The 15,883-nt window shown below is 39.8% G+C and overlaps 1 protein-coding gene across 1 annotated transcript in view; it reads left to right on the top strand.

Annotated features, from left to right (window-relative positions):
• The window catches only part of EEFSEC (eukaryotic elongation factor, selenocysteine-tRNA specific), a 119,871-nt gene extending 110,939 nt beyond the window's left edge, over positions 1-8,932 (top strand). The window contains exon 7 of the mRNA XM_027640197.1: positions 7,925-8,932. Coding sequence (XP_027495998.1) covers positions 7,925-8,109 — 185 coding nt within the window. The 3' untranslated portion in view covers positions 8,110-8,932. The remainder of the gene's footprint in view (positions 1-7,924) is intronic.
• Positions 8,933-15,883: the final 6,951 nt, after the last annotated feature.

The raw sequence follows: 15,883 nt of genomic DNA, 5'->3' as shown, positions 1-15,883 counted from the left end.
CTGCGAGAATAGCTCTGCTGATGCAGACTGGCTGTCACAACAGTGTTTGGTTGGGACATGGGGCAGTCTACTTCTGCTCAAAATGGCCGTAAAATGTTTTTGGTTGTGTTTTTTTTCTTGCCTCTGTCATCAGACAATGAATTATGTATGTTTTGCATAGATCCCAAACACCACGCTGAGGCATTAGTATGATTCTCATCTGGAAGGAAGGAGTCTCCTTTCTGGTCTCCTTGGAGGCTGGTTACTCTCTGACCAACTTCGTACTGTAGTCTAATTAATATTCACAAACCAGGCGAGGTGGTAATAGCTGATCTTCTACTAGCCAGAAGAGAAAAATGAATCTACTGTGGAGTTTGGAACTCTAGCAGAGTATTTGAGAGAGCTGACAAGAGATGTGGGAAAGGTGGTGTGCATTCAAAAGAGAATTACTGGAGAATTGCGAAGGGATTTACATAAGTAAAATTCACTGCCTGATCTGTGAAAGTAATTGCAGCTCAAATCCTGAGCTCCTGAGGGTAGTAAGGAAAGTAGTATTCCTTGTTTCTTTAGTGAATCTCTGGTCAACTGTTGCATTGAAATTGTCTTGGTAATCGTATTGTGCTTGTTCATCATGGTGATGAACACCTGGGAACAGAGTAGATTGGCTCCTGTACTTAAATACTTTGCCTAGAGAAAGTTCATAGGTGTTGACATAATGACCATGATGTCAGGGAGAGAATTCCTGCCTGATCCCAGGCTCCAGTTAGTTCAGGACACAGTTTCAGCCCTGCTCTTTCTGAAGCAACATGTGTTACTGACAGGGAGATGGGATGCCAAGCTAGATAGGACCAGTCTCTAGATGACCAGTGATCCAGTCTGCTAGATATGGTGTGGTGTATCTGATGTTCCTGGTATAGTGTTTATGGGTAGAGTAACACAGGTTTTTTTGTGCTTGGAAGGCTCATAAAGATCTCATTTTTCCTGATTAGTTTGGGTTTTTTTGTGATTTTGGTTTGGTTTTTTGGTGTGGGAGGTTTTTTTTTTGGTTTTGGGGTGTTTTTTTGCTGGGATATTGATGGTGAAAAATGACCACCTTTAGCTTGAATAAAATCAAAAGGTAGGATTGTTGGGTATCTTTAGCAGAGGAGCAGAGTTGCTAACTGATAGCTCAATATAAAGGGTTGAAGCAATGGGATGCTACATTTTCTGTTATTCTTGCACGCTTTCTGCCTGACTGTATAGGTAACTGTAACAGGAGGTCTGGGCAAGCTGATCCTCTTATTTTGGGATGCTTCTGCTTTTTGTTTGAATCAAAATTCCAGAATGTTACTTTTGGGATATTGCATGAACTTTTCATGATTTTAGAACACAGATAACTGTTTTGTAGAACTGCTGGCATGTTTTGGGACTAAGTGGAAAAGTAACTTGTGCTTGATATTGTATTGCATGGGAACCAGCTCTTATACCTCTGGTATTTCTATTTATTTTGCGGGAAACCAATGATCAATTTATTAGTCTTGTTTTAAAGTTAATCACAATCTGAAACAGATAGGAGTGCTGCTTTATTTGAATCTCTTTTGACGTTGGTAAATAAGTTTAAGTCTTGGATGAGTATACATAGATGTTGCAAGAAAAAAAAAGGAATTAATTTGTAATTGTGTTGTGCTAAAGTACAGGATTTTCAAGTCCTGCAGTACTGGCAAAAAGTTTCTATTTCCATTCCATCATTGCAGTAAGGTGGGGGAGAGGCTGGTCTTCGTCCACTCTCAGTGCAGCCCCTCTGCATCAGACTGTGGCATGGATGTCTCCATCTGGGGCTCTAATTATTTCTGATTTTTCAGGTCAACCGGCTTTTGTACTCTCTGTTAGCAGGAGAGTTGATGCAGGCACACACTCTCTAACTGTGTAATTAGGGTTCAGGTTCTGAGGGTTCAATTTAAGGAAATCCTGAAATTGTGAAAACCAGCTGTTACGAATAATCCATTGTGAGTGAGGATTATCCCCAACCCTTTACCTCTTTCAAGTTTTGCTCTTTTTTTTTTTTTCCTTCCCTCGGGAAGAAAGAAAAATGTCTGCCTGTCATATTAAAAGGTTACATTTGCCTCGGATAAAAATTATTTCCAACATCAAATGTACTATGTTCACTCATTCTCTGATGTTCAGTCAATTGTTAACATTTGACTGTTGGCAGGAGACAGGAGGTTGCAGGTAGCCGAGTCTTCTACCTGCAGCGTTCAAAAAAAAGTGAATAGGACATTTAGTTCACAGAAGGCAAAGCGAGTTCAGTTTCCCACTGAAAGTCTGCTCGCAAATTCCTGAATGGAATGGAAGGCTTGGCAATAATATTAGCAAGTTAAGAATAGTCTAGCAATTTCTTAATATGTAATGCAAAAAGGAATAGTTTCTCTTCCTGTGGTAGCTGCTGGTGTAGCCTTAGTGTGCTTTTTCTTAACAGTGTCATAAGAATCCTGAGCCAATGCTTTTCCAGCAAACCATGGCAAGTACCAGCGTAGGGAGGTGGTGTAATGCATTTGCAAATTTTCCTGTTGGTAGGATGGGCTTTTAATTTTGGCTTGAAAAGAAAGTTCTCATTAATTGGGAGACTCGAAATCTTTTAACATGATTTTTTTTTTTCCCCATTCCAATTTTTGATGCTGTAAAAAAACCTGTGTAATCATCCATGCAAATACTGTGATGTCCATTGGTGCTCACTGGGATAGTTAGCAATAAACTTTTTTTACAAGTGTGCGTATGAGAAGGGAGTTGTTGAAGTTCAGCAAAATAAATTATTCTCCCTGGCTGTGCTGGAGAGCATGCCCTGCACCTATATTATTACACCTGTTTTCAATGATGGGTTTATTAGTTGCTTAAAAATTACTACTGTCTCTGGCTGGGCTACAAGGAGATACTGTATTATCTTGCTTCTCATCTAAAATGTGTCTGGCGTTCAGTCTTTAGAATCTTCCGTTCAAACACAACGTTTCATTAGCTTTGATGGAGGCAGGACTATTCCTAAATATTGAAGAGATCTGTGAAAATAGGAAATGGAAATATGGAAATGGAAAATTTGAAAAAGAGAGTTGGAAAAGGAGAGAGAGAAATAAAACTCCTGAAGGGCTGAATAGCAAGTGCAATTTGGGAGTCAAGGAAGGAGGAGCTGAAAATTAGAAAGAAGTAGCAGAGACCACCCTTAGAGACCTTTGAAGGAGCAGGAGAGCAGAAGGCTAATAGTAGAAAAAAGTCAACAAATTGACAGAGGATGTTGATAAGGAATTACAGCATTAAGTGAAGGAGGATGTGAAGTGGGGAAGTTATGTAAAAGGTAAAGTAGAATCCACATTAACAGGTAACAGTTGAAATAAAAATGTATATGGGCAAAAAGCAGGGTGGTGCTCCCTCACCCTGCAAAGGAGTTAAAGGAGCAGATACTGTATCAGCTTTCGTCCTCCTTTCAGTGAAGAAGTAGTAAAAACAAAGCAAAAGCAAACCCTGCTGGCTGTGGCCATGTGTGTGTGTTGTGATTTGTGTCCTGGTCGGCGCTCCCGGCGAGGCTGGTGTGGACACTGTCCCACGGGATCCACAGGAGGGTGTTCATCGCCCTGTTCTGGTGTCTGGATTAACGTAAGGACAAAACAAAGGTTTATAGAAACCTAAAACCTGGGAGTATCTTCACTGGGGGGGGAGGAAGGAGGGGAGTTAAATTAATTTTCTGTATTTATACACAGGGAGGGGTCCAGAATTCTACAATGTGAAATTTCCATTTGAAATTACTGAAATCTGCATGTCTCTATGCAAATTTTTTGCATGAATAATTATAAAACTCGAGACTCCAATGGGCTTAACTATGTAAGATGCAGCAAATCACTAAGCTGCTAGCTTTTTATTTGTGAAAATTCTGTAAAATATTGTGTTTTATCCTTTCTTTTGTGCATGTGACATTTTTCTTAGACTTAGAAAATTTTTCCTGATGTGGTATTGCTTTTCATCTGAATTTGAAAATTCACTTATTTTACTATTATTTATAAATTGATCAGTTTAGACTAAATCCTTCAGACCATGCTGAAACAAAGGATATTAAAGAGTCCATATTTTTATTTCTTAATTATTAACAATAGTTGAAACAAAAAGAATGAAGTAGATTAAACTGTTTTACAATTAGATTTTCATGTCTAACCTGGGTTAGTTGCTGCTAAAAGTACATTTTGCATAAGACCTTGTCTGGGCACTTCTTGTTACAGACATGGTTTTGATAGGTGGGAATAAATTTGCTAAGCTTTATGTGCCTTTGAGGATGGCCCATTAATAATATTAATATATAGGTATTTTCCATTGTTGTATGCAAAGCATTTCTTAGAACTTTGAAGCTGAAGTCTTTTTCTTTTTAACACATGGGCCTTTTCAATTTAATCCATTAGCAACTTGGCAAAATAAAGTAATTGTCCAACAGAGGAAGAAAAAAAAAATCTATTAACATTTGCTACAAATCCGAGTAGTACAGGCAGCACTTAATTAATGGAACAGATTTCTCACTATGTGTTCAAGCTAACATAGCTATTGTTCAGGAGAGATTAGACCCTTAATGTAAGTAAGTTAAACTAGACCTCCATCTAAAAATATCCGTCATTTCAGCTATTAAAGGTCTGATGTCTTCTTCGGTGACAGATATATTCCCCTTCATTTCCTTGGTTTTGTAAAATGTAAAGTATGCATTGTGTGTAACGCGAGAGCTCCGCGGAGGTAGATGAAACCCCGATTGTGCCTGTCTCTCCCTGCCTGCTCCTTTGTGCTGCTCCCTGTCACAGAGCCTCCTCAGCCCTGAGACCTCCTGGCACCAGAGCAGAAAAACAGAAAATGCCATTTGTCAGGGTACGATGCCAGCCACCTAATCTGTTTGCAGAATGAGGGCCACGGGATCTGATTAGGTAATTTAGATACCTTGAGTTTAATAATACCTGAGCTGCCTTTGGCTGTCAGCCCGTCATTTCACTGGTAGGAACTACCACGTTCTTCCATTTCTCCTGCAAACTTCTTACCTGTAATACCTCATTTAGCCCCAGTAGGTGTTAAGGGCTGCAGGTGAGGTATATACCTTTACTTCTCCTATGTGGAAGTTGGCGATAGAGTGGAGGAGGTGAGATTGTGCAGTTTTCAATACATTTTCCCCAGTAGAGTTCCACGTGCAACACATCACTTTTTCTTAAAAATGAAAATTTTCAAACGTGAGATGCTTTGTTTGAACACTGAACGTGCTGTGCCAGGTTTCAGATGTCAGGCTGTCTCACTGATGTCACTGGCAGTTTTTGAAGCTCGGTTTACCCAAAGTGGTTGTTTCACCCTCATGGCTGAGACTTTCCCGACTTGCTGCTGCAACCGAATGTCTCTCTGGGGTGAGAGGCTGACCCTCCTTGGGGGGATCACTGCTGTGGGCAAGGGTTTGCAGTGACAACCTGGGTGCCTCACCTCATATACCCATAAGGGAAAATTTTGGCTGCAATTTTAATGCCACATCTCCTCCCTTCCTCTCTCCTTTCCGCCAATTAGCATTTTTTGAAAATTAGAGCCTAGCAAAGCCTGCTAATATAAATAAAAGTGTTTTAGGATTTGTTTGCTTTAATTAAAGTGTGTCTTTCTGAAAGGATTTAGTTAAACATCTTTCTTAAACAGTACTGTGCCAGTAACAGCAACATTAGTAATAGTGATAAGACTCAGAAAGGGAAACCAACTAGAAGGCAAAATGAAATGTTTCTTTGTCCAAAAAATAAATGGTCTTCCCAAGAAAGTGGAGGAAACCCCATGCAGGAAAACTTACAATTAGGTTGATCAAAACAGTAGAAAACATAAAATATGAAATAAATCCTGCAAAGGTATAGAGCGACGCTGTGTGAGATCACTCTTTTTGCTGGCTTTATTTTGTTTTCCTCTGTTTTGACTTGCTGGTTTTTTTTCTGGCAGGACCCAAGATGTTCTCAGAGCTTTCCAAATAGGAAATAAGTTGCTTTTTATGTAGTGATAAATTATTTTTCACAGTGAAGTTGGAATGATTGTAAGGGTAATGATATTAATGGGATTTATATGAAAGCACCCAATTAAAAAATTGAAACAGTTGCATCAAACATGACTATACAATGTAATAAAATCCTATAATAAATATGTGGTCCCACCACCCCATATTACCTAGTTTGATTAATTGAACCTTACACGTGCAAAGATAGTCATTATCAGACTTCTCAGCCATCAAGGAGGAACAGTCTCAATTATTTTCACAATGAAATAATCATTGCTTTTTTTGTGTTCTTCCATCTGGAAAGAGAAAACAGCAGCTGCCATGACTGTGAAATGCAAGATCTTGCAGAACTGTACAAAGTTGATTCTGCTTGATGCTGGACTCCTGCAGCCTTAATGTAGGCTGTAATTTATTTAGTTAAATACAAAACGTCCTGCTTTTCTCCTCTTTTGGGTGCTTGCATTTTATATATTGTTTTTATTTTTATTTTTCTTTCCAAGAAAGCAAGACTGATCCCTTTCTCTCCAAAAGTATCCCTGTGGCTGCAGTGCAGGGCCTTAGGGCTGGTTTACAGCATCTGGTTATGAGATGGCAAATGGGCAGTTTCCTGGTTTTGCTTCAGCACTTCCTCGTTTCTTCCTTTCCCTTGCCTATGTGGTGGGAATGCCGCTTGGAACAATTTGCTCTCTGACACAGCAAGATGAGAAGGTGGGCTCTGGGGCCACATCCCCCTGCAATCAGCTGTGAGTGCCTCTGGACGTGTCTGAGCTGGAGCAAATCACCTGTGCCTGTAGACCTCCTGTCTCCAGTAAATCATAAGCATCTCAATCTTTTTGTCAGGCCGTGATATGAGAATCCGCATCTGAATTTCAATATGAGGGGAGAGAGGCTGATTAAGTGTTTGAGATAAGGTTATGTGACACCATAGGTTAAAAATATCTGAACTGATTTTGGCCAAATGCCTGAGAACCACATTGCACCGTATTCAGGTGGCACTGAAAAGCTTCCGAGGAGTTTGCTGTCTTCTGCTTTGTACAAGCAGCTTTCAGGAGTGGTCCTTTAGGAGCTGCATCTCTCTTGTTTCTTTGGACTTTGCTATCCTGCATTTCTTATCTAAAATGTCTCCAACACGTTGGAACTTACTATAAACCCTGGCCGTTTAGGAAGAAAAGGGCAAATATTTCTGTTCGGCACAAATGTCTGGAGAAAGACTCAAGTTAGATCTGTGGAATTCTGTGCAGGTTAATTCTAGTTCCAATAAACAGTGCTATTTGTTCTAATAAACAAATACTGTGTTTTAACAAAACAAAAGACCCAGCAAACAAAACCAAAGGAACAACCTCCCTAAACAAACACAAAACTGTGTAACTTGCAGAGTGCAAATTACAAAATAAAGCAGTGTGCTTCTGGTAAATCTCGGAAATAGACTTAAAGAAATTCTAGAACCTTCTGACTCTTATGATTGTACATAATTTTAGTATTTTACTGGTTGTTTTTTAGTCATGACCTCTATTTTTATAAATATTCTTAGTGATGACAAGAAACTTCGGGTATGTAAACTTTGGGTGTAAATAATAGGAAAGACCTGCTAAGTAAAAGGCTTAGATCAGGCAAATTGGTCTGGGTTGTTTAAATTCTTGCCTGTGTTTAATAGTTTAAAATCTGTAGATGGAAACAGAAAGATTCAGGATACTGCACTGGATTTGGGGATACCACTTTTGTGAACTTTAGTAATTTATGTTTAAAGACTTCTCTTATTTTTGATGTAAGTTACCATATTCTAAAAGTCTGATGCAGAAATATGACTTTCCTAATGCATTTGATTTACCTTCTTATTTTCCTTGGTTGATTTCAGATGTAAACTTGGCTGCTTACTTTTTCTAGCTATACTGAAATATGATGTTGAATGTGTTTATGATGTGTGCTCCTGTTCTTTTACAGATGGGCTGAAGCCAGATACCAAGATGCTTCTTACTGTTGCCTCCAAGAAGAAATCTAAGGGAGGGAAGGGGGATATGACCAAGGAAGATGAAAGCAGCAAGAATGATTCAGCCCAACCTGTTACTATCTCTCTTAGCTTTAAGAGATACGTCTTTGACACGCAGAAGAAAATGATTCAATCCTGAGAAAGTAATGGAGGCCTCTAATAGCACCTGAAAGTCCAGACTGAAATGATTTGAGGTGGAATGTATTTCTTTTCTGGACACATTAGACTTGTTGCTTCTTCACCAACAGAGCCTGGAAGCTTCTGCTGATTATATGCCCCCTTCCACGATCTTTGCCATCTCATATTGTTTGTTAGAATTTGCTTATTTTGTCATCTTTGTGATGTGAATCTTTATGGCATCTCAGATAATGTCACCTGCCAGATGAGCACATTTGGGTGTACATTGTAATTGCACTGTTTTTCTGGAGAATTGTGTTGAAGTTTCTCTTGATTTAGAAGTTTACCACCAGTATAAATCTAAATCAAGTCAGGATGTGAATTTCATGTGACCCACAAAGGGAAGCTGATTATTCTAGACTTACTTCCCTGAGCAACACAGGAGACAGAAAACGCACAGTTTAATAGGTGAAACCTAAAATGGATGTTTCACATTCCTTCAGCTGCAGCTATGTAAGATGCTATCTGAGAGATGGTATGGATGTTTTTTATAAATATGATTTATATCTAGAAATGTTTTTCATATTAAACATAATAATGTGTGTGACTGAGAGAGTCTTAATTATTCTGTTTGCTGTTCCAAAGGTTCAGAACCTATCTTCAGTGGTATTTTATATAACTTTTCTGAATTTGCTGCCTGTTCTCCAGTGAATCCTATTCCAGAACTGTTTTCTTTTTTTTTTTTTTGTAACCACAATATCTTTTGTGTGTGAAAGAAAAAGTTGCCTCTGGAAATAGTCAAGGGCTTTATTTCATTAAAATAATGATAGAAGATTGCTGCATAAGCCTTGTAAAATGAATATCTCCAAGATGCTTTAGAAACCATTAGTTGTTTAATAGGGATTTCATGGCTGCTTTAGTTCTTCCTCTCAATTTTGTGTCCTAGGCTCATAAAAAGGAGAGCACTGGTAATATTCTTTCTTTTTTACGTACAAAGCACAGACACCTTAACATGAAGACTAACAACGATTCTACAGGTACAAAAGCTGTGATGTGGAACAGAAATCGGACTTGGGCTTATCAGCGTGGAAAATGTTAGTTCCTGCCTTTTGAACAAAAAGTGTACCTCTTGATGCTCAGTAGCAGCTTCTGACCCACTCACTGAAGTCAGCCATGGACAGTGACTGTGTGTATAATGTAAGTGCATTAGTTGCACGTGGAAGTAAATAACTAATAAATCACTACACTCGTTAATCGTTATTATATCCATTGATGGGCATGAGTCCATCATGCTAACACGATCCTGATTTTTTTCAATCTTTTCCTTTTAATTTCCAGGTAACCACAGTGGATACAAATGGCAAAACTATCAGGTATTGAGAGGATATTTACAGCTGGACAGTCAAGAGGCAGGGCAAGTCTGGTGTCTAAACTAGGTTCATGGTGCCCCTTTAAATCAGAACAGAATTAGTGCTTTGTGTAATAATCCCAAACAGTTTCTGCTGAGTGAGTCCCAGCAAAGCTTTAGCACATCCCTTAAGATTATGGGGTATGCTTTCAGTGTGATCCCAGAGGAATTAGGCAGGCAACTTCAGCTGTGGCTTAACGTGACTTGCCCTGCCAGCCTTGCTGGAAAATGTATCCTTCTGTAATGGAAAAAATGCATTTCACACCCCTGTCACCTCTCCTTCCCCATTTCTCACTTCTTTCCAGACACCCCCAAAGGCAGTCATTGGAAAGAACATTTATAATAGTATCTTTCTTTCAAGCCTTTATCAAATCCTGTTTTGTACTCTGCACTGTTACCTCTGCCTAAGATGCTGCAGTGATGGAACACAGAGAAACAGATGACATAGAAGGAATGGTGTTATTATCATCCCAGGTTAGTCTAAGATTTATTAGTAGAAAAAAAACCTTCTCATAAAAAAAATTGAAATGAATTGTTAAGAAACTTCTATTTGTATCTGTGTAGTTCTAGTGTCAATGCCAAATTTTAAATAGGTTGCTAAATTCTGCCAACTCTGGAGTATTGGGAAGAAAAGGAGAGCGATCAGGAGAGGTGCTTCCAGAGTTGTTAGCCTTGCAGTTACAGGGTTTTGTCTTCCTCATTTCTAAGGCATTTTTGACTATTTCTGGAGAAGAGACTGTCAGTGTAAATGGGAATGTGTATTTTTGCAAAGGACTATGTAATTAATGTTTTACCCCCCTGCACTGTGGATTGGCCAGTGAGTCTGCTGTTATGGAACTTGATCCCTTTGAAAACTCATTAACCCTGAACAGTAGGTTTGCAACCCTCTGCTTGGCTGAAAGGACTCCTGGTGCTGAGGGTCCCATGGTTTATTTGCTTGGGATACTTCAAGGGAGGGAACAGCAACAACTTCCAGAGTTGGACCTCTATCCTTTTCTTGTCCAGTTTCTTGTAACCATACTTTTAAAATCTTCCCCTTATGTTCCATCTCATTTCCAGACTAGTATACTAACTCTGCATTTTCCTTCCATCCTCTCAGTCCAAGACTTACCCTCCTCCTCAGTCCTTCTGTTTCCTATCATTGATTCTTCTTGCTCTGCCTCTACTTTTGCCTCTGGAGAAGGAGATGTAAATTTGGGTGCTGGCAGGACTCCCAGCCTGCTGTGGGAGCCCAGCATGGTGGGGAAGGTTCTTGCCCTTCAGCTCACAGCAGCCCCTATGTGTGTTCAGTAGCTGCCTCTGTTCAGGCTGTGACTTGGGCAGTGTCTCCTGGACAGCTACCACAGACCCACAGGAGCTGTGCTGAGGGGTGTGTGCTGTGCCTGACATGAGTCCCTTCAGTTGCTGCTGTATCCTGTCCTTCTGCTCTGCCCCTGTTGCAAAGCCCCATCCTCTCATTTTGTTCCCCTTGCAGAGGTTTGTGTGCAATGGAGAGCTGGAGAGGAATCTGTTGAAGATTGGGGTTTGGTTTTGTGTTTTTCCCAATATAGAATTCCAAAAGGAGAACTTAAGTGTGCCTAAGAACTTTGATTATAATGTGCTATTACTGCAGATCTCTGGCTGCTGTCCTGAGGCTGTTGGATACACATTTGAAAAAGGGTGAAATGGTGGAACAAAATGATTATGGGAAAATCAAAGCTTTTAAAGACATTTGCAGGATGAACAGATGTTCAAACATTCTTTTATTTGGTTTCCAGACAGACGTGGAGACTTTCCTTTCATCCTCATAATCAGTGCATTATGCTGTAATTTGTAAAAATGGCATTAAAAAAATATTAACAGGGTCATATTGTGATCTACTGACTCTGTGTTATTAAGCCATGAAGTTAAGAACGGCAACTGGGAACATGGGTTAAATGTTGCAGAATGTACTGTACTAGGATACATTGTCAGACTCTATTATAATGAATCCAAAATGGAATAAAGATGTAAGGAGTGTTTTTTAATACTGCTAAGGTTGTCAGTGTTGCAAAACTAGGAATTATTACGGCTGTGCAGATGTTTGGTGTGAGTAATACATCTTTGGGTTGAGGGGACAGTAGAAGGGAAAAAAGCTTTGTTTTTACAAGCCTGTTTTCTACTTTTCCTTGGAATTTATTTTGGGACTGCAGTCTGGCTTGTGATCATGCCAGAGGTCTGGAGCCATTAGGGTCAAAGCTGTGTTCGTGGTAGCAAGGATTCAGTAGGTGGCATCCTTTGCTTGGAATCAAAGCTGAGTCTCCCCACTTAAAAAAGGGGGTATGCACTGGAACTGAGAATGAAGGGTTTGAATCAGGCTTGCAACCCAGCTCTCAAAGAACAGCTTCTATTAAAATAGAAACTTGAGAATATCTCATACCTTGAGATTTAGACAATTTAATGACTAGGACAGAACCATCAGCTCCAATCTGTTGACCAAACCCTGAGGTACCAGTGTCCTTTCTAGGTGTGTCTCTCTGGTTCTGTTGAAAACAGCTTTGTTTCTTAAATCCAGTTTTAATTGGTTGCAAGTACCTGCCTATGGAAAAATGAGCCACCTCCACCAGTGAAGTTCCTGGTGTGTACGAGACCTCTCTTTCTGGGCATTGGGCACTTTCCCTGCCTGTTGAACAGTTGAACAGCCACGGGGTGGCAGAGCAAGAGGGAGAGCCCAGTGTGGCTGAGAACTAAAACGGTGCAGTTATGTCCTAGAGCAGCCACGGTCCACCCCAGGACTGCTGGGTGAGCAGCTCTGTGTTTACATCTGTAAAGTGCTCTGGGATCTTGTGAAATAAAGGATTAAAGGCAGCAGAGGAATGCTACCTTATTAACAGTTTCAAAAGCTCTTCGTGTTTTCCCTGTAGTTTAATATCTGCAGTGAGCTGGAAAGCTCTTCACGTACAAACACATGAGTTTTAAACAAACTTACTGAGGATATAGAGAGAATAATTTTAAGATAGAACCTAGCACTGTGAGCTAACTTGCCAAGCCTGGGAGAAGGGAAAGAACGGTAGGACTTCAGTTTGTAAGGCCAGTTTTGCTAGATGATGGGCATCCAGAAAGAATCCAGGGGTTTGGGGGAGTTGTGTTTAAGCAAGATATTGGCAGTCTTCTGGGATTCCCCGCAAATCCTCCTGCTGTTCTGTGCAAAAATAGGTTAAAAACATCATTTGACACAGTTATAGGTCTACTGTAGACAATATGTAGGAGGAGAAAGAGTACAGTGGATCTGCTTATTTCCTGCTTCCAAGGTCAGAATATGGAGTCTTTCCTGCACCTGCTGCCTACTGGGCTGGTTTTAGTTCCAGTTGTTAGTGGACTTATAATTTAGGGTAAAACGGATTTTTCATTCCTTGGTAAGTATGACAGTTCTTTGTTTTTATTTGTGGGTCTGATATGAATGCTTTTCAAAGGTGGTATAATCAGTGTGCAATGCTCAGATCATCTTCCCCCTCAAGGTGACTGTTGCTTGTCAGAGGTGAGTCCTCTACAGGACACTTTTGTCTCAGGAGCACACGTTTCTGATATGCATTTGTATGCTTTTCCCAGTAAATGACAGGAGAGGGAATCTATCAGATTCTTCTCTTTTTGTAGCTCAGGGTCAACTGTGAAAGGAACTCACTGACCAGAATTATAAATCCTGCAAGATCTTTGGTACATCTGAGCCCTATACTGCTTTACAAGGCTCATTCTTGATAACATGACTGTCTTTTTGACTATTGAGTCCTTGCCAGTCCTGCCTGTTCTAGTTTATATTTCTTAACCAAAAGGTAATTTGAGGTCTAGATCCAGTGCTGCTAAGCTGACAACTGTGGTGTAGTGACTGAGGTGCCTGCTAACACTCTTGCATTGGCATTTTGGCTAAACTGATCTGATTACTTTTGATCCTTTAAGAAATCTAGTCTAATCATCAGCTCTAGCATGTTCTGTTTACATCAGTTTCTTCTCCTTTGATTGGAAGTCATGCAGTCTTCCTGTGTTTGGATTGATCATGCTTAGATTTCTCAAGGGCCTCATTCATGTCAATCAGAGTCCATCCCTTTTAGACTGCAAAATTGCTTTTATTAGGCTGTATGAGACCCCCATTCAGATGTGTAGGAACCAGTTCTTTTATGCTATTTTCTGTGAAAAGTGATATTTTAGTGCCTATAACTTCACTCTGACAGTTAGGAGGAATCCCTGCCCTCATGGTGAATTATTCCTGAAACAACATTCCATAGGGACAAGCTGAAACTTAAACCCCACAGAGTGGTTTTGCCTAAATTTCTTCTTTGCAAAATAAGTGATCTCTCATCTAGTTTTCTGTCTTAAACTTCACTTCAACCAAAGCTCAGCTGAACTCTGCACCCTCTGTGAGAACACTGTTTTGTTACCTGGAAAGATCAAGATCTTTCAGAAGCTCTCCTAGTAACTGTGAAGTTACTGAAATATCTACACTGGTGCCCACTCCTTTTAATGGGTATGGGATTTTTTTTCTACAGAATGCTGATCATACTCTCTATGAGGGCATTAGAAATGCAGATGGAGTACTTAGTTGCTTACTGTGCAGGAATTGGAAATAACCAAAATTATTCCCCCCAAAAAATTAGGCATCTGAGATGTTTTCATTGTCTGTGTGTATTCTTTGACTTCCTATTTCTTATTACAGAAATACCCATTTTTATATGATAGCATAGGAATGATTTCTGTCTTGTCAATGATATCCTTTCTGGTGATTGATTTCTTGGTTGTCACCACACACTGAGCCAGTGATTGTAGAGAATCAAGTGAATTTTCCAAAGTCTCTTTTCTAAGTTAACACTCCCAGTTCTAAGCCTATATGCATTAATTTGCACTTATCTGTTTTGAAGCTTGTTTGCCTTTGTTACCCACTTACTTAGTTGTGTCTGATTTTTCTGGATCTCCTTGCCATGTAGCTTTTGCATTATTTGTAGTGAAAGAATCTGAGAGTTGTCCTGTCTGAGCATTTAAGTACTTGAACTGAGGTACTGAGAAAAGAGGGAGAGGGTGTTTGGTGACCTGTGCTGTGTGCATGGCTCAGAAGGTTCCCTTCAAAAGGGGGTTTTACATGGGGAGTGCACATACCCCCAAAGCAGAATGCAGCTCATGCAGGAGGGTGAGCAAGCATGCTTTTATTCTCTTTAGCTGTTTTTTTGGGGTTTTTTATACCTTGAGATTTAGACATAGAGTTGATGTTCTGTGTGTAATATAGTTTTAATGTAAGAGTGAGACACTAATTCAGATCCAAGTGTTGTTCTGTGCATCAAAACCCATGTTTCTTAAGTCTCATCATCACTTATTTCCTTACAAAGGTTAATGTAGAGGAGTATACCCATGGAAAAGATTTGAAATGTTGGACTACTCACGAATTCTTGCTGGAAAGTTTTTTTCACTTCACTTTACATCTTAAGATACAAGAAGGATGTCAGACTGTTGGCTGATTTCCTTGGCAAGTGTTCAGCTACCTATTGTAACCTATGGCAGCTGAAGGGAAAGGTGGGATGGTATAAACAGTGTTCTGGCACGAGGGCAGAAAGTTAAGAGCACAAGATGCGTTTTCTCATGTACATCTTAGTTCATCTAAAACCGAAACAAATAAGGTTTCATTGCTAATGAATGTGGCAGGGAAAAGGAAGGGATGATATTATGTCATCTTGTCTTTTTAAAAAGGTGGTTGGAGAGCTCTGGTAAGAGAAGCATTTTGTTTGGAGAAAAATGCAAATTCTTTTATACTTCAGTCTGTGTATGAGGTTGTGTTGTTTTTAACTGTGAAAATTAATCTGTGCTTAAAACCCCACTGGGTAAATAGACAGTTTGGTCTCCACACAGTTCTAAGTTGAGTTGTAAATCTCATGTCAAAGCATGGCAGTTTCAGCAAGAGATCTGGATTTAGAACAGTGCAAGAGCACAGAGGTTTGCCAGATTGGAATGAAAATAGAGCAGTCAAGAAACAAAACTGAGAGGGACAGGTTTAGGCTGAAATGTATTTGTAGAGACCTAGAACTGCTGTAATAACAGTATCTGAGCACATTTATTTAGTAATTCTGTTGGTATATAAATGTTTAAGTATCACAGGTTTTTAACATATACAGTCTCTTTTAAAGCTGAAGCTGCTGCAAGAAAAGCTCTTGCAAAGCATTTCATCAGTTCCAAATGCTGACAGTATTTGACAATATTTTCCCTTGATATATAATGTATTTCAAAAACATTACATACAACTCTCAGTGATGTGTCTGCAGTGAATCCTTGCCCAACTGATGGGTACAGACGTGGGAGTGTGACTTTAGTGAGTTGTCTCCTGTCACATGTGAGATGCTGCAGAGGTGGAGCAGAGCCTTCAGACTGTAGGTCCTGCTGCTTCTCTTCCCAC

The sequence above is a fragment of the Corapipo altera genome, unplaced genomic scaffold (genome assembly GCF_003945725.1).
Source record: "Corapipo altera isolate COAL_440 unplaced genomic scaffold, ASM394572v1 55, whole genome shotgun sequence".
Classification (NCBI taxonomy): domain Eukaryota; kingdom Metazoa; phylum Chordata; class Aves; order Passeriformes; family Pipridae; genus Corapipo; species Corapipo altera.
The sequence above is the reverse complement of the archived record's forward strand: the minus strand, read 5'-3'. Positions and strand labels throughout refer to the sequence as shown.